This window comes from Xyrauchen texanus, chromosome 33 (assembly GCF_025860055.1).
Source record: "Xyrauchen texanus isolate HMW12.3.18 chromosome 33, RBS_HiC_50CHRs, whole genome shotgun sequence".
NCBI lineage: Eukaryota > Metazoa > Chordata > Actinopteri > Cypriniformes > Catostomidae > Xyrauchen > Xyrauchen texanus.
In genome coordinates this window covers 17,218,489-17,243,519 of record NC_068308.1, presented here as the reverse complement: position 1 = coordinate 17,243,519, position 25,031 = coordinate 17,218,489, and the positions used below count along the sequence as shown (strand labels likewise).

General features: G+C 41.3%; 2 protein-coding genes across 5 annotated transcripts in view; one reads left to right on the top strand and one right to left on the bottom strand.

Moving 5' to 3' along the window:
• Window positions 1–834: 834 nt before the first annotated feature.
• LOC127626864 (zinc finger protein 281-like) lies at window positions 835–14,374 on the bottom strand. 4 transcript variants are annotated; one of them, XM_052102959.1, is made up of 7 exons: window positions 14,249–14,374; window positions 7,521–7,937; window positions 7,148–7,264; window positions 6,417–6,540; window positions 6,224–6,307; window positions 5,993–6,111; window positions 835–4,015 (listed from the first exon to the last, which is right to left on the bottom strand). In XM_052102959.1, the coding sequence occupies exons 2-7, from the start codon at window positions 7,884–7,886 to the stop codon at window positions 2,321–2,323; spliced, it is 2,505 nt and encodes an 834-aa protein (XP_051958919.1). In that variant the 5' UTR covers window positions 7,887–7,937; window positions 14,249–14,374; the 3' UTR covers window positions 835–2,320. The 4 variants fall into 4 exon arrangements, with proteins under 4 accessions (XP_051958919.1, XP_051958918.1, XP_051958916.1 ...); XM_052102958.1 differs by lacking the exon at window positions 14,249–14,374 and adding an exon at window positions 11,150–11,555; XM_052102956.1 differs by lacking the exon at window positions 14,249–14,374 and adding an exon at window positions 11,016–11,144.
• LOC127626865 (G protein-activated inward rectifier potassium channel 1-like) overlaps window positions 13,539–25,031 on the top strand; it is a 23,912-nt gene continuing 12,419 nt past the window's right edge. Inside the window, exon 1 of the mRNA XM_052102960.1 lies at window positions 13,539–14,937. Coding sequence (XP_051958920.1) covers window positions 14,272–14,937 — 666 coding nt within the window. The 5' untranslated portion in view covers window positions 13,539–14,271. The remainder of the gene's footprint in view (window positions 14,938–25,031) is intronic.

Here is a 25,031-nt window from a genome sequence, read left to right as displayed (position 1 = left end):
GCTACAAACATTTGGTGCAATGGTGATGACCACAGGAAAGCCATCCAAAAAAAAAAAAAAAAACCTTCATATCATGCACATCAGAAACAAAAACATTCTTAGTGTTTTTGTATCTTATTGTAAACAGTCATATCAAAACACATGGCAAGTAATTAAAACAAGGGGATAAAGGGAGACAAAATCATAAAATTCTAGGTATTATTCTTCAATGAAACACTGCTTAGCAACACTGTTTAAAACAACAACAAAAATGTACATTTGTATTCCAAAAAAAAAAATCAGCTTGAACTTAAAACACAGGCGGCATTATATGATATACAATAAGCTGATGCATACTACAATATTTCCACTACATGAAACACATGTCCCTGGTTTTCTCATTTTTACAATGATATGAGGTATATTAAGGTCAATCCTATTCTCCTATTTTTGTCTTTCTATAAAAGCATGGAACAAGTTTGGAGTGCAGTATTCAGACTTTGTTAATCACAGCTATGGCATTTCTTCATGACAGGACACTGTAAAGGCAGGAAAGAAACAGGGCAGGACCACTGAGGGGCCTCAAACAGGACAGAGCAAAGTCTTGCTGCATGGGCCAAAAACCATAAATAGTGGAAGACAAAGTAGCCCACCAATCTTTCCAAGGGCATCACATATTGCATTTGGAAGGAAACACTTTGTCTCCAAAGTTTTTTCTCTCTCCCAGTAATCAGTTTCATTCCTAATGTAGTGCTCAATCAAAAACAAACAAACAAATATATATATATATATATATATATATATATATATATATATATATATATATATATATATATATATATACACATACACACACACACCACAAGTTTAGGTCCTTTCCATTGATTCGTACAACTCAAATAGTAATTTAGTTCTTCCTGCAACAATTAAAAGGGACAATTGCAATTTTGTCAGGCAATCAATTTATTACACGTTAAGAGGTAGAACTCCAATTGCTGCTACTCATCCAAATTCAAATAGTTGTGATAGTGGAACACTTGCAAAACCTGTTTTTAGCCAGATGACTCACAACAATAAAAAGTGGCATTTATGTTCAATAACAGCATTTTGAATTAGAGGAACAAAATAATATTACCAATACAGGAAATTACTCTCTTAAAAACTTTAATGCCCTTTGTTATGGTAAAGCTGCCATTCCCTCCCCCACTTTTAAAATCACAGCTTTCTTCATCAAAAAATAATTGGTTTATGAGTTCTGAATCTGAATTCTTGCTTTCAATGGTTTCTAAAAGTGCTTATTTGATTCCTTGAGAGATAAAAGTGTTGTCAGCTGACAAAAAGTAACATTTAAAGAAGGGATAAGAATTACTGCTCACCCTGAGACAATAGTACTGAAGTTCCATGTAGCTACAAATAAATATCTACATATGCTTGAATCTTTCTCTGTCTACTTACATACATGTATGTTTTGTGTGTATGTGTAACTTCATGTGTTTAACATGGCCCTTAGTGATGAAAGTATGCAAGGTTTTCACATTGAGATTAGAAGTACCATAAAGTAGTGAAAAGAGTCACCAGTGTTATAAGCCGATCAATCAGATTCCAAATAAGCTCGTCTTTCTCAAGGAATTTAGAAATAAAAGCTTCACTGTCATTTCAAAGTACACCTGTAAAAAAGGGTGCCAGTGCACCTCATTAAAAAAAGTTCATGCATTTTCCTGAGTAATACTTTAGATTATTGTAACAGACAATACATTTTTTGCCGTTGAATACTGGGCCACTCCCTGACATCTGTTATTATTGTAAATCATCTTCCATTATTAACTTAATCTTACACTTGGACTATGATTGCTAAGACATCCACGGTTTTTGAAAAATCAAACAAGTCTACCCTCTAATTTAGATGAAAATTCATTTAAATCTATTCTTACATCCACTACACCAGTGTTTCCCAATCCTGGTCCTGTAGTACCCCCAACACTGCACATTTTAGGTCTCACACTTATTTGACAACCAATTCTGCTCATGGAGCCTCTACTAATGAGCTAATGAGTTAATCAAGTGTGTTAAATAAGAGAGACAAGCTAAATGAGCAGTGTTGAGGGTACTCCAGGACCAGGATTGGGAAACACTGCACTACACTAATTAAACAAATGACTATAACACATTAAAAAGAAGAACAAGAAAAATTGCATCTGAGGTCTTGTAGACCTTCCCTGGTAAAGTCTTCAGTTGACATTTAATGGCAGTGTAATAATTAAAGTTTTACTCGGTGAGAAGAGGGAAGCATTGGAGAAAGTCCTCATCTCACACAACAGGGTTAGGTGAGCAACCTCAACCCTTACCTGTAGCTTTGGCTTGTGGAGGTTTTGGATCCTGAGCTAGCTGGCTCATTGACATCTGCTAACAGACTAGTAAACCCTGAGAATTCTGACACGGGAGTCCGCTGTATTCTGTGGTCGACTTCCCCTACCCGCGGGTCACTGCCATAACCTAGCGGGGTCCGGCAACCAGACTTGAACTGAGATCCGAAGGCTTGGGCAAAGTTCTCTATCTGGTAGGTGGAACGCATGTCCACCCCTTCCTTGGAGGATTCCAGTGTAGCAAGGTCAGGAGGTGGGGCCAAAGGGTAGACGGAGCCATTAGATGAGCTGCCATTGGTGCCTCTGTTGTTGCCATTGGCCGAAGAACTGCCATTCTTTGTCTGCTGGTCTTTCTGGCTGCTACTGTTGGTCAGCTCCCGGTTTGTAAGACGGTACGATGGAGAGTGCTGCTTGTCCAGCTGATCGGTGAGCTCTTGAGATGGGGTAAGCTGCTGGTGTGTGGCTGGCTCCAGGCCACCAAGATGAAAGCCCAGTTGGGAGGATGGTGAGGCATTGGAGGGTGATGGAGACCCAACCAGCATTCCAAAATGGGACTTGGTTAGAGAAGATGAGGAGGGAGCAAGAGGGGAGGAAACAGACTGTCCGAATCCACACTCCATAGGGGAGGTGGCGTAGATGTTCTTGTCTGAGAAGAGTGTGCTAGCAGGGCTGCTACTAGATGACAGGAGGCCTGCGAAAGGACCACATGGGCCCAAAGCGAAGCTGCTGCTGTGGCTGGTTCTCTCCAGGGTCTGGAGCAAGAACTTGGAGTACTCGTTCATCACCCCACTCTTGTCTCCAGAGCCACTAGGGGATCCCTCATCATGGCCAAGATCAGAGGTGGCTGAGGCCTGCTGCAATTCCACATGGTACAGATCAAATGTCACATCATGATGAGAGCCATCAGATTTGTGGCTGTAGTGATCCAGCAGGCTCTGTAGCACCTCATCTGGGATCCCTGACTTGTCATGCTTGTCAACGCTAACCAGAGGTGAGGTGTCGAGCAAGGCCAGTGTGGGTTCTCCTATGCCACCCTGGATGACTGTTGGCTGAGGAAGGTGAACTGAGCTGAAGTCATTGCTGTTTGCAGCATGCAGGTATCGTCTCTTTTTCAAAAATTGCATTGCATCATCATAGTTGCTGCTGGTACCTCCCTGTTTGGGGCCACTGGAGGTTTGGAGGAGACCAAGACTGTCCATACTTGAGGCTCCAGACATGTCCAGAGTGCCTTGCTTCTGTGTCAGCAGCTTTTGTTCATGAAGACCCTCGTTGGCACCCTCCATAGAAACTGGACCCTTATCCATTCCCTTGCGACCGCCTTTCTTAAAGACAAGCTTGGGTGTGTGCCCATGCTGGTTGTCCATGCTTGTCTCAGCAAGACCCCCTGAGGAAGACGTCCCTGATCCACTGGGGATGTTCATGGTATAATCCTGTGGGCGGAGTCCTCTTCCCACAGCTGCTCCTTTCTTTCTCCGTCGCTCTCCACCCTCGTTGCCACTTTTGGACTTGCCCTTCTTGCGAGGTGGGGCGCTGGTGTTTCCCTGAGTCAGTTGGTAGCTACCTTGTCCCATGTCCTTGTCTCCAAGGTCCAGCATTTCTGGGTCCAGACCTTTCTTCATAGCTTCTCCACACGTTCTCTTGTGCTTCAGTAATCGATCTGTCCGTGAGAAATACTGCCGGGCAAGAAAGAAAGGTTTCAATTCAGATTCCGGAGTAAAACAAAATCTGTTTAAAGCATTTCTTTCACTTCCGGCTTCACTTTAATTTAACGATCATGTAACGGCAATTGTTATTTGTCATTGTGACTTCATGCATGCAGTGTTAATGACATGCAGTGACACATGCCCGATTACTAACTTTCTAAGGAGATGATAGAATAAAGGAACACAGAATCTCAAAGATCTTTCTTCATGCGAAATGAAGGCTCGTGGGTTTAAACAGAGCCTTAATGTAACGTGTGAAAGGGAATAATTATGGATAAAGATATTTAACTATTACATTATTATATATGATATTATTAGGGATGCTCAAATCAAGATTTTTACAGCCGATACCGATCACCAATCTTCTTGTTACCTGAACGGCCGATACTGATCCCAATACCGATCATTTCACCTTGTATCAGGATCTCTGTCATAAATGGCTACATGCAAGCTTTCTGCACACTATCAATTTTAATTGAATTTTCCTTTTCCCAGTAATATCAAAAACCATTTAAAATGTTTAAGAGGCTTATTAAAAAAAGCATGTAAGTATTGGTTAATAAAATATACTCTATATTAAAACGAAGCTTAGTGTCAAACTGAAGACAAACTGACAACCCATAGGTGCAATTAAACTTAATGTGACATTTTTTGTTATTGATTCCATGTCATTATTTCATGTAATACTTATTATTCCATATTTTATTTAGATTTAAATTGTGCACTATATTTAATACATTATCATATGGTATCTTAATATTGTATAAAGAATTCAACAATTTATATATTCCTTCCTTGCATTTTCATTTTGTTGGACGAGTATTAATAGTTAATTTTTCATTTGTTGTTTCTTGAACTTTAAAGGAGGGAACACGTGCACTCTCATTAGGGCATGAGATGAAAGGAAAGCGGAGAAAGAGCACGTTTCTGGACTCTACAGGTGCTACTATTGTTAATGCCGTTTTATCTGGGGATATTTAATAAAGATGTTTGAATTATACCATATCTTGTAACTCACGTTATTACTGAGATGCCTATGCCTGGTGGAGACTGAGAAGCTGCTGCCATGAATGATAATAAGGACAATAATCACAGCTTGTACTGTTTTCTCTTTGCCTTGTCACATGTGAAACGCCACATTAACACTACACAAGCTTTTCATATTCACCATACCTCTCCCACTGCTTCATTCTTAACTTCTGAATCAAGTTTGTAGTCTTACAACACCATACCAGTATTCCCCACACTCCGTGACGTCATGACAGTACTGCTCAAATATTAAAAGGAGTCATGCATCTTTTGTGGCACGAGTGATTGGTTTATGCGATCGGCCATAGGACGTGAATATCGGCCGATACCGATCGGTGGCCGATTGATCGGAGCATCCCTAAATATAATACAATATAATGTAATTTAATATAATAGTTATTCAGGTTGGCTGGGTTCCAACAACAGTAAATGCAAAATGGATCAAGACTAAAGTTGACCAAAAAGTATTTTGAAATTTATAAAATATAATTTTTTTGTCAGTCATACATTTTTAAAGCCTTAAAGGAAATAATGTAGAAGTTAAATATGAATAAATTACTTCTTAATTTTTATGAAGCACACCAATGACAAAAGCATGACAATTTGTATGACAATTAATCGTCCTAATCATGAAAGCCCTTAGACATTGAATCATCATAATAGTAATGATTGTGAAAGCCAAAAACAGACAATTAATCATCATCATCTCAATTATTCATTTAGTCAGCCAAATGTCATAATCGTGACAACCCAAAGTGTCTTGAGATGCATTTTTAAGTCTGAACTCAACATTTTTAAAAAGGGAGAGCTCCTGCGCAAAAACCAGCAAGACGCAGTGTAACAAAGACATCTGTCCGCAAAAAAACAGGTTCAGTGTGACCGGCTCAAGTGTAGACAAAATAATCTGATCGGACTTACCTGTAGACAGGTGTCACATTTATATGGCTTTTCTCCACTGTGTGTCCTTTTGTGTCTCTCCATATGGTACTTCTGAATAAAACGCATGTTGCACTGGTCACAGCTGAATGGTTTCTCCCCTGTTAAGCAAACAATCTCAGCACCATCTTTATATTTGAAGCCTATGATAAGAACAGCTTTGCCTCTGCTACAAGAGGTGTATGTTTACGACAAAAGCAAACTCCGACTCACCACTGTGGATTTTCTCATGCCGCTGCAGCAGATACTTCTGTATGAAGCTCATATTACACTGACTGCACCTGAAAGGCCTCTCACCTATGATCAAAAATAAATACCCATGTAACTATTTGTCCCAGAAACATCCCATGTATACGGAGTCTGAATTTGACCTCTGTAGAGTAGTTGGTTAGAGAAAGCTTTTCACCTGTGTGAATAAGCACATGTCTGCGTAGGTGATAGGAACTGCGAAAGGCTGCATTGCAGTGCTCACATATGTGCGGTTTAGAGTTGGGAGAGAGGGGCCCAGCATCCCCATCTAGCATGAGTGACTAAAACAACAAAGCACAGAGACACATTAAAACATCTATACGGATTAACTTTTGTCGAATTAACTGTTTAAATAATGTGTAAAAATCTTGATTCCATTTATAGAGGGCAATAAGTTGCCTCAATATTTTAAGCTTTTTGACAATATTCAAATGTTTTATGCATTTGCTCTGAAACGGACAATGGAAAGAACTGCTTTTGAGAAATCAACACAACATCTCAAATCTATGTCCATTTTAATGAAGTTTACCACTGCTAATGTATTTAGGAAACTTAATGGCCAAATTAAAAAAACTATTAAAATCACTGATATTTGCAATTTTATATCAGCAAACAAATAATACATAAAAATGTTGTCAATATTTAATATATTACCTAGTAATATCCAATTTTGAAAGGTCACAATATTGCTGTGTGTTTGAGATATGCCCGGTGGAAAGAAAATTAATGCATCAATATTCATATACAAAAGAATTTGATGATAAATAAACCTTTTTTTTTTTCACTGTCCATTTAATTTGTGCTTCAGGCAGACACCGTCATACTAAAGAGCCAAAGCGGAAATTATGAGAATGATGCAAATGATAGTGACTTAAAATATGCATGAACCTTTGCAGAGTCCCCTTGTTTCCTTCTAGCTTTGCCCTCTGGTCCTTCTCCATTTGCCCTCCTCCCTCTTCTAGGGCCAGATTCTTTTGGGTCTTTCCCCAGTCTGTCAGAGAACTGCTAACGAAGCATACAAATGGCTTCACAATAAATATAGGAAGACAGACTGCAGGCTGAATAATCTAAAACCATTTAATAATGTAATGATATCTCAAGAGCCATTATATGCTGTAGGAATTAATTTTACATTGACATTATAGCCATGTTAAAACATTGTAATCTGGGAACTAACAAATGAAACGAATAGCATAGTATAATATAATATATATTACATATAACCCATAAGACAAAACATCCCTCAATCCACTAGACTTACGTTGCTATGGCTTAGGTCATGCAGAAGCATATTCTGGTGGTTGTTGAGAGACATGTCCAACATATCAGTGCTTTTTCCTCCTATGGATCCTGTTTCATACATTGGGAGGCGGTAATCCAACTCATTGAGCTTCTCCTGTTTGATACCCATACTATGGAGAAAGCAACCACCATGGTCAGGAGAGTCACGCTCTTTCTTTAGGATCATCTCCTGAGGCATATCCACCATGCTGGTTTGCGAAGTCAGCCGCGTGAAACTGGTGACTGGAGGTAAATGGCTAAACATGATCATGCTGGGGGAGAAGTTGGGGTCCGTGCCTCCGTTCCGTAAAAACTCATTGCCAAGCTTGTCCTGGATAATACTCATGTTTGGGTCTTCAACTGGCCAAAGTTCATTCAGCTCAGATGATGAAATATGCTATGAAGACACAAGAAAATTGATCCTGAATATTCTGGATGATTAAAGCCAAGTAAATAATAAAACACCAAGTAAATAATTAGCAATTAATAGAAAAAAAAATCTATTTTACTAGATAGTAGGGATGTGCTACTGTGGTCGACTAATCGTTCAACAATTGACTAGTCGATTAGTGGGGTCGACTACTAACAATAACATTTTGTAGTCGTTTTGGTTTTAATGGGAGACGTTATTCTCTCCAAAGCACATCCAACAGGGGACGCGGTGCATGCTGGCATGTTCAAGTGAAGGCAAAACCAATATAGTTTGTGAACAGCGTTATCTTTTAAACAAATCGTGCAGCATTTCCAGTTGCATCACGTCAGTTCTCGCGTGAAAATGCCAATGCGCTCACATCATGCGAGAGGTCCCTCGTGGACACGCATCGGTGAATGCCTGGAAGAATGCTATTATAATAAAAAGAGCTTAAATATTGATCACGTGTCTCACCCAAAGCGATTGTTTAACTTTAGAAGGCATTAATTTAACCACTGGAGTCCATATGGATTATGTTTATAATATTGTCTGTTCTTTTTGGAGCATTGAAGTGCTAATCACCATCCACTTGCATTGTATGGACCTACAGAGCTGACATATTCTTCTAATAATCTTTGTGTTCTGCTGAAGAAAGTCATACACATCAGGGATGACACGAGGGTGAGTAAATGAGGGAATTTTTATTTTAAATCTGATTCTGTCTGACGCTGCTTAAAAAAAATAGTTGCAGTTAAAAAGGTTAAACTGCTCGATGTTGTGAATTGGATGTGTTCATGCAATATTATCTTGCAGTTCTGCACTTTTGAATGCGCAGTGAGGATCACCCTGACGCACTCTGGTTATATTGAAGCGTGTCATTCTGCATTCAGGATGCACATAAGCAGTTTTGTGCGTTTCTTTATTGGAGCCTTTCTTAATTATTACTTTGATAGTTTTGTGCAAAGAGATGTTAGTTATTTAGCCTTTTTATTTGTTGAATATCTGTTAGTTACCATGTTGAAGTGCTATGCTCAGAGGCCATATATCTCTCTTAAACGCATCTGATCGGGGTCACGTGACCATAACGGAGCCTAATTATATATATATTATTATCCTAAACACTGACTAGTCATTCAAACCGATTAGCTAGTTTATTATGAAAAGTGTTAGTTTTGCACATCCCTAATAAATAGTGCGCAATGCTTAATTATCTTAATTAGGCCCAAGTGATTCATTATTATAACTGATTTCTGTAACAAGATTACTATACTGGCTAACCAGAAATGGCTGATGATTTAGGGAATTTTGCACATTGTTTAGGCTCTATGACATACCGTCATATGATAAGGCTTAAACTAAACTATGCACATTTTAATTACAATGCTGCTTTCATTGACAAGGCAAAAAAATAAGAGACCTCTAAGGATTTTACTTTTTTGTAACCGGACCACAACCAGTTCTAATGCATTGGTTTTCCACCCAAGATGTAAGGTGTTCATACCACCAGAGGTTATCAGATATCTTTAAAAATCAAGGCAATATATGCTGTGCAGGTCATTAGAGATTCAAGAGACCAAAGCTTAACCTTATGACTGTCAGCACCTGATAATATAACAGAAATCCTGACAAAAGCACCAATTATATCTATAACTTCAAATAACAATCATTGAGCCAGCCATTTTAAAATCACAAGCAATTGCAGAAATCTAAAAATGTGATCATGACAATTAAGGTACCATGAATAACACAACTACATTATGGCATGAACTACAAAGGAATAAAGGTTTAATAATCAGTCATAATAAATGTTTTTTCATATAATCAGTCTCTTGAAGGTTGTGTAAAATAAAGCAGAATTAAAAATCAATCGATGGTGACTCCTCAGTCTGAAATTCCTTGGAGATGGAGAACAATTCAACCTAATTCTGATCAAAGAGAGAAAAAAAGATCACAACTAGTAGTTTTATTATGAAACAAAGTTAGCATAATTAAAAGGAACTACATATATAAAACATTAGGACCAGAAAGCAGACCATTTCAATGAATGGTTAGCTAACCTTAGCATCAATTGATTGTTGACACTTTCTAAAAACAAAAAGAGACAAATTTGCTTTTGCAAATACATTTAATTGTTTACATCAAGTAGTTTAAACTCCCTTTAAAATGTACTTTATATTCTCTTCGTTGAAAAAACGAGTCCTGGCTTTGTGAGTGCCGCAGCATTGTTCTCTATTGTGATCAGCTAACGTTAATGGAAAGCTGCTTAATCTTGTTGATATGACTTCATCTTTTCATACCTGTTTTTGTTTATTAAAATCAAGTTTGGGCACACTGGTCCTTCGGCTTCACGTGGGTTGGTACGTTTGCCCCTTTTTCGGAGCTAAACTCGGTAAAATGTAACCCGTTTTATCAAATCGGGCTAATCTATCACAATTACCAAACACATCTCAGTCTAAATGACTCCATTAGCAGCTAACGGCTAACTAACATGAATGAGTGGGGCAGGGAAACTTTAGTGCGATTTTAAGCAAACCTATGTAGGTAAATACGAAAATCTCGTTCTGCTAACGCATAAACAAGATAGAACTAAAACGCACAAGCAAAGTATATTGTTTAATTGAACTTGGTGATGAAGGGGGCTAACCCGCAGAAGCATGCAGCTGAAAGAGCTACAGCTAACAACAGCTCGTCTACACCGCACGCGACAAGCCTGGACCAAACGCGCGTGCAGTGAACACTTTCTTTGATTTGGAAGCCAGTGTTCTGGTTTTGTCGCGTCTATGCTTGGGCACTGTACATGGGGCTGAAATATTGTGATCGTTCTCAGCGCACACCATCACTAATAATAGCCCGCACAGAGTAATGCAATCCGCCGAGATTGTGATATATATCTCTCTCTATATATCAATCTATCTATCTATCTATCTATCTATATATATACGACGATAAACGCGATGTAAAGAGCACGCGGAGGCTGCTTTAACTGTAAGGGCACAGCAAGAAAGATGCATTGTTTTAATAAAAGCGACTCTTGTGGCCTCAGTGTAATGCAATGGTACGTACGGCAGAAACAATGATGCTCGCCGCTGAATCTTTCGCTTTAGCGGCTGTGATTTTATTTGGATCTTTCATTCGTGCGCAATCCCTCTTCTTCGCATCCGCAGGCAAATACAAGGTAAAAATGCAGACGCACTTACTTATACATGACCACGGCCGACTCGTAGCGTTCAAATGAATCCCAGCGCTCGATCCTTTGAGTTATTTCACAGCCAAAACATTGTTCTCTTGCAGCTGTTGGCCTCTTCCATGTTGTGTCGTCGCTGGGAATTATGGGTTAAGCGGACGGGACGGGTCGTGTGAGGAGACAGACGGATACAGGCAGGACTAGTCAAGCAGGGGGCCACTATGCACATTGTACCTGAGCATCTGTGATTTTGTCCTGCGTGCAAATTGGGTCTTGAATTAATTGCTGGTATATATATATATATGTGTGTGTGTGTGTGTTTATAAATATGATAAAAGGTATAGTTCACACAAAAAATGTAATTATTTCCTCACCCTCATGACATCTCAGATGTGTATAACTTTCTTTTCTCTGCTGAATACAAAAAGAATAAAAAGAATAATTCAGCTCTGTAGATCAATACAATGCAATTGAATGTTGGCCAGAACTTTGAAGCTCCAAAAATCACATAAAGGACACATAAAATTAATCCATATGACTCCAGTGGTTAAATCAATTTCTTTCTATCTATCTATCTATCTATCTATCTATCTATCTATCTATCTATCTATCTATCTATCTATCTATCTATCTGTCTGTCTGTCTGTCTGTCTGTCTGTCTGTCTGTCTTATCCATGGGTGTCACTTATTATAAAAAGTGGAGGGGAAATTTGGGGAGGGTGACTTCACAAATAGTGGCAAAACTCATGAATATTAATACGTTATGTGCAGATAATGTCAAATAATCTTTAACTGTTTTGATAAATAGTCGATCGCAATGACCGATTTAAGAGCTCGAATCATTTTTTCACACAATTAATTTGATAACTTGATCTGTACAGCTAGCACTGTAATAAAACGTTGTATTTTAATAAACGAAGAGTGCATCTGTACGTTAGTGGATGTACGTCAGCACAACTGTTCGCATTATGCTTTGCAATTTAACTGGAAAAGAGCGCGAGCCGCTGCGCGAGTTGTGCGCGCGTCTGGATGCACAAGAGAACATCGCCGCCCACTGTCACTCAACGCCACTGATAACAGCCGCAATGAGCATTTATTATAACATTAAATTTGACAAAGTCCAGCGCTGTTATAACATGCACGAACGAAATAGAAACTCCTGCTCAAGGACTGGAGATCTTCTGCATTAGACACTGATTTCAAAAAGTGGGGGAGACACTATCTATCTGTCTGTCTGTCTGTCTATAATGTAACATGATTAGGCTATCCCTTAATGGCCTTTCAATAATTTGGGAAACAACAACATTTTAGGTCAATTTATTTATACATTTACGTTACACATTTTTTCTTGTTTAGTTTGCATGCATATTTACTCGCTTATATTCCAGCAGCTATGTTGTTCAGTGTATAAGACAATATAAGAGACAATATATCATATTTGATCATGCAGCCATGTATATGGACTTATTTGCCTGAAACCTACAAAATGTTAAGGAATAAAAAATATTTATTCACACTCATGATCCCTTTGTTTGTAAATGTATTCACTTATAGGCTAACTTTCATTGGTGTGCTCGATTTGTCAGTCTAGGCAATGCACCTATCTTTCTTAGGATTTTGCGTATCACCTAATATAAGGTAGGCTATGGCCACCATTACAACGAGTAGTCTTTTGACCCGGAACTTTTTCAATCTAATAATGTGATGCAAGCACCGTTGAGTGCAGTAAGTGTATGAGTGAGTGAGTGAGTGAGTGTGTGTGTGTGTGTGTGTGTGTGTGTGTGTGTGTGTGTGTGTGTGTGTGTGTGTGTGTGTGTGTGTGTGTGTGTGTGTGTGTGTGTGTCTTTTTTGTCTTTGTCTTTGTGCCGGATTTAGGCATGATCGAATCACCCCCACACAATGTGTCCCCTGACTTGATTTACTTGCTTGATTTGTCTCCACTGCGCTTGAGACTTGACTCGAGACTTGAGCATAGGTGAATTGCTCCCACCTCTGATAGTTCGTACTGTTTAATCATTATGTCTATGGAGAGTCCTCATAATGATAGCTGCACCAACATGCACAACAACGTGTGTGTGTGTGTGTGTGTGTGTGTGTGTGTGTGTGTGTGTGTGTGTGTGTGTGTGTGTGTGTGTGTGTGTGTGTGTGTGGAGAGCGTGTATTTATCACTTTGTGGGGACCAAATGTCCCCATAAGGAAAGTAAAACCCGACATTTTTGACCTTGTGGGGACATTTTGTCGGTCCCCATGAGAAAAATAACTAAATTATATTTTTTGAAAATGTAAAAATGCAGAAAGTTTTCTGTGAGTGTTAGGTTTAGGGTGTGTGTGTGTGTGTGTGTGTGTGTGTGTTATAATTTTTTTTTTTTTTTTTTTTTACAGAGATTCTCTCTAAACGCGCACGGAGCAGTGGGAGCTCAACTGATGGCACAGACAGACAATCCGACAAATCTAATCCACCAATATGAACGGTCCTTCACTACACAACTGGTCAAGATCATTAAGTGTGTCCTGTTCTCAGCCAATATTAGATCACCTCGAGCTGAAGTTATGATCAATAAACCTTCAGCAGATGGCACTCTAATGCTATAGTATTTCACACCAGACAAAAGCGCTCGAGAGATACGAGCCCTTTTCCCACACTGCTGCTGCTGGATTTGGACACACACCACGCACACACATGAACATTTGCCCAACCTCTGTCTCTCACAGCGTACAGGCAGCACAAGTAGCCTACAGAGGCATAACAGTGCCGCAGTTATCTAAACTAGAGTCTACAGTGCTCAATAGAGATCTTACCACATACATGGAGAGGCGGACGCACAGCACAAAGAAGTTGCGGAAAAGGCATCGAAGCACTTAATACAATACGATTTATGTTTGTTTGATTTTGTACGTAAACTACATATTGTGCACGTATAAATAAATTGGGAAAGGCAACTACAGAAACAATATTCACACAAAGGCTGCAAATTAAGTTACTGATCAAGGAGGTACCCTTCATTTTACCCGGAGAAGATCTATGGACCAACACTTTAAATGTGTGGATCCTTCAGTGCCGCGCGTAAATAGACTCGCGTGAAACTTGGCGTGACCCAAATTGTTACTCTACCGATTGTGGCTCTCGCAGCCATCATGTCTGCAATCCGAAGAAAATTCGGGGAAGACTATCAGGTGGTGAACACCAACCGGGGCATGTCCTTTTCTGCCCCGGCCAAAAGAAAGCGCCAGCGGTTCGTGGATAAAAACGGCCGCTGCAACGTCCAGCACGGTAACCTTGGCGGAGAGACGGGCAGGTACATCTCCGACCTCTTCACCACGCTCGTGGACTTAAAGTGGCGCTGGAACCTGCTAATTTTTCTCCTGACGTACACTGTCGCGTGGCTCATAATGGCATTTATGTGGTGGATCATCGCCTACATCCGCGGAGATCTTGGGAACGGCCACGACGAGTCGTACACCCCGTGCGTCGCCAACGTTTACAACTTTCCCTCCGCTTTCCTGTTCTTCATTGAGACCGAGGCGACTATAGGTTACGGGTTCCGATACATCACGGAGAAGTGCCCAGAGGGCATCATACTTTTCCTCTTCCAGTCCCTCTTGGGCTCGATTGTGGACGCGTTTCTCATCGGCTGTATGTTCATTAAGATGTCTCAGCCAAAGAAACGCGCAGAGACGCTCATGTTCAGCCAGGACGCGGTCATCTCACAACGGGACGGGAAGCTTTGCCTTATGTTTAGGGTCGGGAATCTCAGGAATAGCCATATGGTTTCTGCGCAGATCAGGTGCAAGCTTATCAAGGTAGAAAATAACACAATAACATATAATTCCAATAGAGAGCCAATATGGATGCTATTGTGTGTGTATTTGCGCACGTTTAAACGGTTTGTGTGTGTGAGAGAGCACATGAGAACACAAATGTACATTTACACCTCATAACAAGGAAGGAAATTGGGAGGCTGTTGGAAAAATATCCTGCATACATTGTGTTGGCTGTGTTTAAAATCTGAATAACTGATCCTCTTCTCTGGGAACAAATCTTGAAATAGTTTAAAACAGACAATTGGCCAATGCATGTTTTCACTCCTAATGTAATACAGTGTCTCCTCAGCAGTCTCTGATTTGCATATAGATATTGTCTGCTCTTAGATCAAAGGAATTGCATAAATAAATTAAACACATTCCCATTATGATTAAGTAAATGCTTCTTGTTTTTGGTTTTTAAAAGTAGTGGAATGTTATACTTTTGTAATGTAGCTTGGAGAGAATAGAATTCGAGTGTATGAGAGTTATGTAGCACTTTCCAAGGTCCAAGGTCACCATTCAAAAGGCAAAGATTTCCATATGTAACATTCATATGTGAATATGTCATGCAAAATCTCATAGTAGCTGAAAGAATCACGTACAAGCTGCATTTATTTGTATTTTAATCTGAAATAGGCCTTATTACAGTGATAGTTCACCCAAAAATGAAAATTCTTTCATTCACCTTAATGCCATCCCAGATGTGTATGACTTTCTTCTGCTGAACACAAATTAAGATTTGTTTTAGAAAAATGTTGAATGGTGGCCAGAACTGCATCCAAAAAAGCACATTAAGGCAGCATATAAGTAATCCATATGACTTCAGTGGTTTAATCCATGTCTTCTGAAGCTATATGATGGGTGTGTGTGTGAGAAACAGATCAATATTAAGTCCTTTTTACAATAAATCTCCAATTTCACTTTCACTTTCTGCTTCTTTTGTTTTTGGGGATTCGCATTCTTCGTGCATATCGACATTTACAGGGCAAGGATAATTTATAGTAAAAAAAGGGATTTAAATATTGATCCATTTCTCACCCAAACCTATCATATCGCTTCTAAAGACAGGGATTTAACAACTGGAGTCTTATGGATTTTAAGCTTCCTTTATGTGTGTAAAGAAGTCAATGGAAAGGAGGAGGCAAGAACCGGCTTGTCAATATAAACAATAGTTTAAATGAAAAACTCAAAAAGACACAAACACACACATGACAGACATGTCCATAAACTATCTCTCTCTCTCTCTCGCACAATCCTCCGCAGTCAGCCTTTATCCCTCTCGGAGGCTTGATTAGCCTGATAAGGGGAGACCTTGCATAGCACCTGTGCAAGAAGGCTCACTGGGGGAAATGCGTACTTGCGCAGCCCCGTGGGCCAGCTGTGTGCCAGTTTGTCTGCCCTGAGGGGAGCCTCTGTTCGGGCATACCAGAGCGGGCAGTGGGAGATCTCTCGCGAGGCAAACAGGTCTACCTGAGCCTTGCCGATGCACTCCCAAATCAGCTGGACCGACTGGGGGTGAAGCCTCCACTCTCCACTGGGCAAGCGTTGTCGTGACAGCGTGTCCGCTACCCCGTTGAGGTTGCCGGGGATGTTAGTGGCATGCGGCGACTTGAGTCGCTGCTGGCTCCAAAGGAGAAGACGACGGGAGAGTTGTGACATGTGGCGGGAGCGTACGAAACTTTGGCGATTTATGTACGCTACCGCGGTGGTGCTGTCTGATTTGATCAAGACGTGTTTGCCCTGAACTAGTGGGAGAAACTTCCGCAGGGTAAAGAAAACAGTCAGCAACTCCAGGAAGTTGATGTGCCAGCACAGCTGCGTGCCCGTTGCACACGGTGCCCCAACCCAATCTGGAGGCGTCGGTCGTGACCAGGACGTGTCAGGACATCTGCTGCAAGGGGACTCCTGCCCGCAGAAAGCAGAGGTCTGTCCAGGTTTGAATGTTTGGCGGCAGGCAGGGGTGACCATCACACGGTGCGTGCCGCGGTGCCATGCTCGACTCTGGACACGAGTCTGTAGCCAGTGCTGAAGCGGTCTCATATGCATCATCCCCAGTGGAGCTTCTGGAAAAGTTTTAAAGGGACCGTTGTGCCTGGCCTGAAGGTGGTGAGGCATTTCAGCACTGACTGCGCACGTTTGTTGGTGAGGCGCGCTGACATTGAGACTGAGTCTAAGTCCATGCTCTTTTCCCAGTTGACCTGAAGCCCTAAATGGATGAAGTGCCTGAGCACCTGGTCCCTGTGGGCACATAGTAACTCTCGGGAGTGGGTCAGGATGAGCCAGTCGTCGAGGTAGTTGAGTATGCAAATTCTCGGAGCGGGGCAAGGGCTGCCTCTGCGACCTTCGTAAAGACACGAGGGGACAGGGACATGCCGAAGAGAAGGACCTTGTACTGATACGTCAGGCCATCGTACGCGAACCGTAGAAAGGGTCGATGTCGAGGCAGTATTGAGACGTGGAATATGCGTCCTTCAGGTCTACCGCTGCGAACCAATCTAGATGCCGGACGGAAGTTAAAATCTGTTTTTGTGTGAGCATTTTGAATGGGAGTTTGTGTAAGGCCCGGTTGAAAACTCACAAGTCCAAGATTGGTCGTAAGCCACCGCCTTTCTTGGGTACGATGAAGTAAGGTCTGTAGAGACCCTTCTTCATCTCGGTTGGAGGGACAGGCTCTATCGGTTGCAATAGTGAAAGTGAAAGCCACGCATCCAACCTCTGTGCTAGGGGCAATAAAGGGCCGATTATTTTTGTCGTACCCGGCGGGGCTTCACGTTTTCTAGCTGCAGGAGGACGCCTTTGGCGAGCAGATGGGTCTTGGCCTGTGGCGACAGGGTTGTGGCGGGGCAGGATGAGTGAGATGGTTTCCGTCTGCTTTTTCACCGCGGAGAATAGCTGGGTAAAATCCGAAGAGGCCGAACTGGGTACAGGGGCATCGAGGAAGCGTGTCTTGTCCGTCTTGCACATCTCGACCAAGTTCAGCCACAGATGACATTCCTGAACCACAAGTGTGGCCATAGCCTGCCGAGTGACTGCGCTGTGCCCTTCGTGGCAATGAGGGCAAGGTCGGTCGCTGAGTGCAGTTCCTGCAGCACGTCGGGATCAGAACTACCCTCGTGCAGCTCTTGGTGCCTTGGCCTGGTTGAAGGAAAGCCGCGACCGCAACAGTGCCATGGTCATGTTCTCGCAATGAGAACATGAACCATCCACAAACGCTGCCTCGGTGTGATCGCAGCCCAGACACACGAGACAGCGCCTGTGGCCGTCTGAAGCGGAGAGTACTCTACCACATCCAGGAAATATACAGGGGTGGAAAGGCATCTTTACAAAGACGCGTCCTGAAAAGGATGTTCAACGCCGCTGTGTATTGCTCTTTTAAGAAGAAAATACTCTTTTAGAGAAAATCACTCTTTTATAAACTCTTTTAAGTTTGCGCTGTCGAAGCGCCCAGGGGCAAACTGCACTGCCGTGGAGAGAAGGAGAAAGCCGCTGAAGTGCGCTGTTGATCCAACAGCAGTAATCGCTCAGAGGTAAGAGGAACAGGTGTGTGACTCACAGCTCACTGCATACAAGACCATCAGCTCCAAAAAAAAAAATTCTGAATGAAACAGACTTATTTCCCCGCATTTATTCCTGTATGTCCGGGGGTGAGACATGCAAATTCTGTCTGCCAACTTCTCATTGGCCTTTTTTCATAGATCAGATGTATATTTGGCTCTCAAGAGAGACCCCTAGTGTCGCTTCTTCGACACAACGTTGAAGTGAGTGACAGACGGGTAAACTTAGTTACATATTACAAAAACAGATAAATCTGTACTGGGACAATCTTTATATGATAGAATTTGCCAGCACTTGAGAGTAGGAGCTCAGATTAAACTGTAGGGAAATAACATGGAATTGTTACAAGAAATGCTGGTAGATATTGGGCTAATCTGACTGTAAAAGGGGGTCACAAGCATAGAAGAGGGCCTTTGGGGTTGGCGTGATTCACACATTTTTCTCACCGCACACTGCTGTCAGCAGTAAATCTCAGCAAGCGCAATGCAGCGAGCGCAGGATGATGGATGGTTAACTTCAGAAGCGCCTTCCTCCCCTCTGCTCTGCCCTTCATCTGTTACTGTACACAGAGCGATAGAGATAAAGCATTGAAGAAACAGCAGCCAATCTATCGCTTTCAGAGAGGTCTGCAGAGTAGGCACTCTGTCCCGCCTCTGAAATTTACAGTCTCTGTTCCTATCTTTTGTTGTTAATGTGTGAGAAAAGCAGTTAAAGATGAACCGGACAGTGTTTAGATTAGCCCAGACTGTCTCAAAAGCATCTGCTCACATCAAGATTATTATGGAAACTAATGTAAATTGGTGTCAAATGTTGAAAGCTCTCCCTTAGGTTGTACAGTATGCTAAAAAAAAGATTTGAAAGACATGCAAAGGACAAGCCTTAGGATAAACACAAAAACATCACTCATCCAGATGCCTCATCAGCATGTCTTAAATGGTAGCAGCATGCTGTGCACTGTGAGTTTGATATGTTTATTTCTACACAGATATTTGAGGTAAAATCCTGTAATTTTTTGCATGTGTAGAAGACCTAAAGAACTAAATTTGCATCCCTGGAATTTTGTGAATAGAACGGCTGGGCTTTCTACAGCATCTCGCTCAGACTCCTTTTGGGAACAGCCATGTTAAAAGTGTCATGCTTTAACCTTTGAGCTATTTTTTTCTTTTTTTTCCTGCTAGATTTGACAGGCTTTTTTTCAGTAGCTCTAGTGTAGCCCATGGACAGAGTTGCATTTGATTGCATTGTAGGATCTTTGAGCCAGGTGCATTTTGAATGAAACTTTCAGTTGCCTTTTTTCATGGTTTATTTAAAAAAAAAAATCACATATTTGGGGTGCACCTACCCATTTTTGGCAGTGCATGTCACATTAACATTTGCGCACCCCCACGAATGTGGTGCCGGTTGGGCCCTCGGACGTTACGCCATCCGAAGGGCTGATGAGGGTTGGGTGGGTGTGGTGGTCCCCCTTGGTTTTTCCATCCGGCCACTACCCTTTGGGGTTGATGCACAGCATATGTTGCTTACCCCATTTTTGGGCCACTGTTTGGATAGGATTTTATCCCTGGTCCCCTTGCATGCTAAACAAGAACTATAATAATAATAATAATAATAATAATACATTTTATTTAACAGCGCCTTTCTAAACACTCAAGGTCGCTTTACAGATAATAAAACAGGAACAAGGAACATAAAAGTATAAACAAACAATGATTAAATTATAAAAAAAAAAAAAAAAAGGACAAGAACAGTGCATTTACAAATAAGCAAGCTGGAACAGGTGGGTTTTGAGTCTGGTTTTAAACAGGGGGAGAGAGTCGATACTCTATTACTACCGTTGCATTTATGATGTGTGCATGATATTCTTCCAAACCTAAAGCCTTAAACTAAAACTAAAGCAAACCTTTTCTCCTTTACTAGGACAGGATGTCTCTCTCAATAATTCGATTTTATTTTCTCATATACAGTATGTAGTTGTATTTGTTAATGGGATAGTTTAATCAAAACTAAAATAAATTACTCACTTTAATGTTGTTCTAAACCTGTATTATTTTTTTCTTTCTATATTTTCTTTCAATATGACTCAGACTAACATACTGCCTAACATTATTATTTTTTATTAAAATCATTTAATAAATGAGCCTTTTAAAATCACCTATTAAAGAATAAATTAAGAGAAAATGTACATTAAAAACTTGATGACATTCTGATTTGTTTTGTGCTTTGTGATTCACACTTAGTTACAGCAACAGTAGCTTTCAGCAGAGGATTTGCACTTTTGTATTTTACAATTCCTTTAACATAAGAACATTTGTGTGTATGTGTGTGATGGTGTTACTGTGTGAGTCCCTCTTTTACTGGGAACACTACTGTGACATGAGCTCTCAGTCTGTTCACCATCTGTGGCCTTCGGGACAAGCAGCCAAACCCACTGACTTACCTTACAATACTCTAATGTAAATATAGAAACAGGCTGCTAGATTAACAAAATTGTGGTTAGTAATTAAAGACATTCTCTTATAGATTTTGGCAAAGATTCTACCAGTTGAGCATTTTGTGTAATTTTGCACATGTGACTCTGCCTCTGTGTGTGGGTGGGTAGTTGGCATGACATATAACATGTCAAGGAGTCACAGCAGTGTTCTTGCAGTGCGACATATGCTACTCTATCCAAATGTATTTTTAAATAGATTTAGTCTCATTCTAATTTTCTTAAACATTGTACATGGATTTTTAATGACCTATTTTTTTTTTAAAACTAAAAAAAATAACATGGAATATTGTGAAATATTTTAAATTAATTTCAAAAACCACATGACTTTTTAAAAGGATAGTTAATCCAAAAATGAATATTCTCTCCTAATTTCTTCACCCTCATGCCATCCCAGATGTGTATGACTTTCTTTCTTCTGCTGAACACAAACAAATATATTTAGAAGAATATCTCAGTTCTGTAGGTCCATACAATGCAAATGAATAGTAACCAAAACTTTGAAGCTCCAAAAGCAAATAAAGGGAGCATACAAATAATACATACAACTCCAGAGGTTAAATCCATGTCTTCTGAAGCTATATGATAGGTGATGGTGAGAAACAGATCAATATTAAGTACATTTATAAATCTCCACTTTCACTTTTACATTCTGCTTCTTTTGTTTTTGGCAATTCGCATTCTTCATGTATATTGCAACCTTCTGGGCAGGGAGGAGAATTTATAATACAAAATTACTTACATATTGATCTGTTTCTCACCCACACCTATCATATTGCTTCTGTAGATATGGATTTAACCATTGGAGTTATATAGACAGGGTTGGGAGGGTTACTTTTGAAATGTACTCCACCACAGATTACAGAATACATGCTGGAAAAAAGATTACTCAAGGTCAGTAACATATTCTAAATACTTTGGATTATTTCTTCTGCACTGGTAGACTTTTTTCACTTGTTTTGACTAAAAAATCTCTGCCTTTACAGTAAGACAAAATACACATGTTAAAAATACATTCTCTGAAAACCCTAAATATCTAATGCAGTGTTGTTTATTAAACAAGATCAATTTTGATCTTGTTTTAAGGAATTTTTTATATTTTTACAGGAAAGCAATACAAAAATTCTATCAAGAATATGATATAAAAAAGAAATTATGATCCAACGTGAATTTTCTTGATAAAAAAATATGATCGGGACTGGTAACATGTGCATGTAAAATGGCAAGAAATACAATTTTAGCTTAGCATAAAGCTGATAATTTACACAAGCTTTATTTCTCTTTCTTCTGCTCCAAACTTACTTCAAACTTACTTCTCTGTCTGCTCGTATGAATGTAACACATCATAAGAAAGTGTTTCAGTGCTGTTCAAATGCACTTTGGATCGCTTCATTTATATATATAAATATTTTCCATCTGAAAGGACTAAATATTAAATGAAACAAATGGCAATAAAATGAAAAGTAATCTCTTAAGTAATCAAAATATTTTTTGAATGTAACTGTATTCTAAATACCAATGATTTAAATTGTATCTGTAGTGGAACACAGTTACTTATATTTTGTATTTTAAATACGTATTCCAGCTACATGTATGCATATGCATATGGATTACATTTATGCTGCCTTTATGTGCTTTTTGGATCTTAAAAGTTCTAGTCACCATTCACTTGCATTGAAAGGACCTACAGAGCTGAAATATTCTTCTAAAAATCTTTGTTTGTGTTCAGCAGAAAAAGTCATACACATCTGAGATGGCATGAGGGTGAATAAATGATGAGAGAATTTTCATTTTTGTGTGAACCTATATGTTAACTGCAAAACATGGTTTAAAATGGTGTAAAACTGGTCAGTAATTTTCTTCATGTCTCATTTCTCAACCTAATATGCATAGACAACTATAATTAAGCAATTTGTAAGTTGCTTTCTACGAAAAAGTGTAAACACTGTGACGCTATCAAAACATTGCTTTGTTTGTTTAAGCATCCCATCCAGCTCGACACAGTAATAATGGCTTAACTAATGGCATGAGTTTGAAGTGGGACTTTTTGTTCCCCTTCTGTCACTCACTCGACGTTGTGTCGAATTAAGTGACACAAGGGGTCTTCCTTGGGAGCCTCACGTACCTCTGAACTTGAGAAAAGGCAGACAGAATTTGCATGTCCCGCCCCCGGACATACGGGTATAAAGGGAAGCGGGCGTGTGTCTGTCAGTCCGATTTTTTCTTCGGAGCTGAGCGGTTTTGCAGCAGCAAGCAGAAGTTTCACCACTTTTCCACTCACCTCTGTTGGCAAGAAGCACTGCTGTTGGATCCTACGGCGCGTTTCCAGCGGCGTTCTCTCTCTGCACGCTGTGCAGTTCACGCGCCTGGGCGCTTCAACAGCACTTTCTCTCTCTAAAAGAGTTTTTTCCCCTCCTAAAAGAGTTTGATTTCTCTAAAAGAGTTTATTTTCACTCATAAAAGAGCAATACACGAGCAGGCATTGAACATCCTTTTCAGGACGCATCTTTTATAGATGCCTTTACGCCTCTGTGTAGTTCCTAGATGCGGTCGATATCTCTCCATGACCGACGGTCACAGACGCTGCCTCGTGTGTCACACTGAGGCAGCGTTTGTGGATGGCTCATGTACTCATTGCGAGGACATGACCATGGCAGCGTTGCGGTCACGGCTCTCCTTTCTTAAGGTGACGGCACTTCAGCCGCATTGCTCCTCCTTTCCATGGGATTAAGGACGACCCGGCTGGCGATGAAGGCGACTTGGGGATGACAAAGGGCTCGGTTTTGCCGGGTAAATCCCCACGAACTACCTGCCCCCCCGGCACTCTCGCTTGCTTCCGTCCGGGCTCGGGCTACCGGCCAGCCGGCATTCTCCCTTGAGCCCTGACGCAGAGCCCGCCCAGTCTGAGGCTGACGCACAGATGGCCGACAAGCTTACCCAGGCTGCGTGAGCATGGGCTTGGACTGGAACCCTCCATCCTCCCCAAAGCCCTCATTGCTTGACGATTGGTACATCGGATCAGGGCGCCACTCCCAGGTAATATAATAAACTGCCCCCCGGTACCTTTCTTCCTGGAGGTGCACGAAGAGTTCGTGGAGGGCACCTTTTACTGCCCGGAACCGAACGCCTCACACATCCGCTCTCACTACCCTTGACGTTGGGGCGGCCCAAGGGTATACGGATGTCCCCCAGATGGATAAGAGCGGTTGCGATCCATATGTGTCCCGAAAAACGCCGCTACCTGGCGGGATCGCCCAGTACTCCCCTCCAAGGCCTGTAGAATGACGTCCTCGCTGACTTCAAAAGCCCACAGCGCCACCGGACCGTGGTTCAGGAACGCCAAATCTGGCTGAACGTGGTCAAGATGCGCGACGTTGACAAAGCACGCTTTCTCGACCCCCCATCTTCCAGCTTGGCCTCTTCGGTGACATCGTCGTCAATTTTGGCCAGCAATTTTTGCCTAAACAACAGGCAGCTCTGCCTCAATCCGGGCCCAGCTCTCAGCCCCAGCGTTGAGCGCCTCACAGGCAGCGTTTCCTTATTTTTTTTCGTCGTACTCTCTTCAGGCTGCGGTACCCACATTTTTAATAAAAGAGCAATTTCCTCACTCCGCGCCATTCTCACAGTGCCCCGTTAGTGCCCCTCGCGCGGAGTCTGGATGCATGGCTTTCACTGTGCAACCCATCGAGGTGGTTGGACAGGACCATCCGACTCTGCGACGAAAAAGCCAGCGCATTACGGGCAGTGATCATACCGTGTTAATCACCCCCTCCTGCCATCAGACTTTCAACCCTTGGACAGACCTCTGTTTTCTGCGGACCAGAGTCCCCCTACAGCAGGTGTCCATACGTGTCGTGGTCACCACAGACGCTTCTCAACTGGGTTGGGGCACCATGTGCAACGGGCACGCTGCCGCTGGGTCCTGGACAGGGTTGCTGGCTGTATTCCGTGGCCTGCGGAGGTTTCTCCCGCTGATTCGGGGCAAGCATGTCTTGATCCGTTCAGACAGCACCACGACATTAGCGTACATATATCGCCAAGGCGGCGT

Excerpts from the sequence above, each read along its gene's own strand:
- LOC127626864 (XM_052102956.1), bottom strand. The coding sequence starts at position 11,084 with ATGAAAGATCCAAATAAAATCACAGCCGCTAAAGCGAAAGATTCAGCG. Across the intron at positions 7,938-11,015 it reads CGAGCATCATTGTTTCTGCC|CATATTTCATCATCTGAGCT; the intron begins GTACGTACCATT and ends GTGTCTTCATAG. Across the intron at positions 6,112-6,223 it reads GCATGAGAAAATCCACAGTG|GGGAGAAACCATTCAGCTGT; the intron begins GTGAGTCGGAGT and ends TTTGCTTAACAG.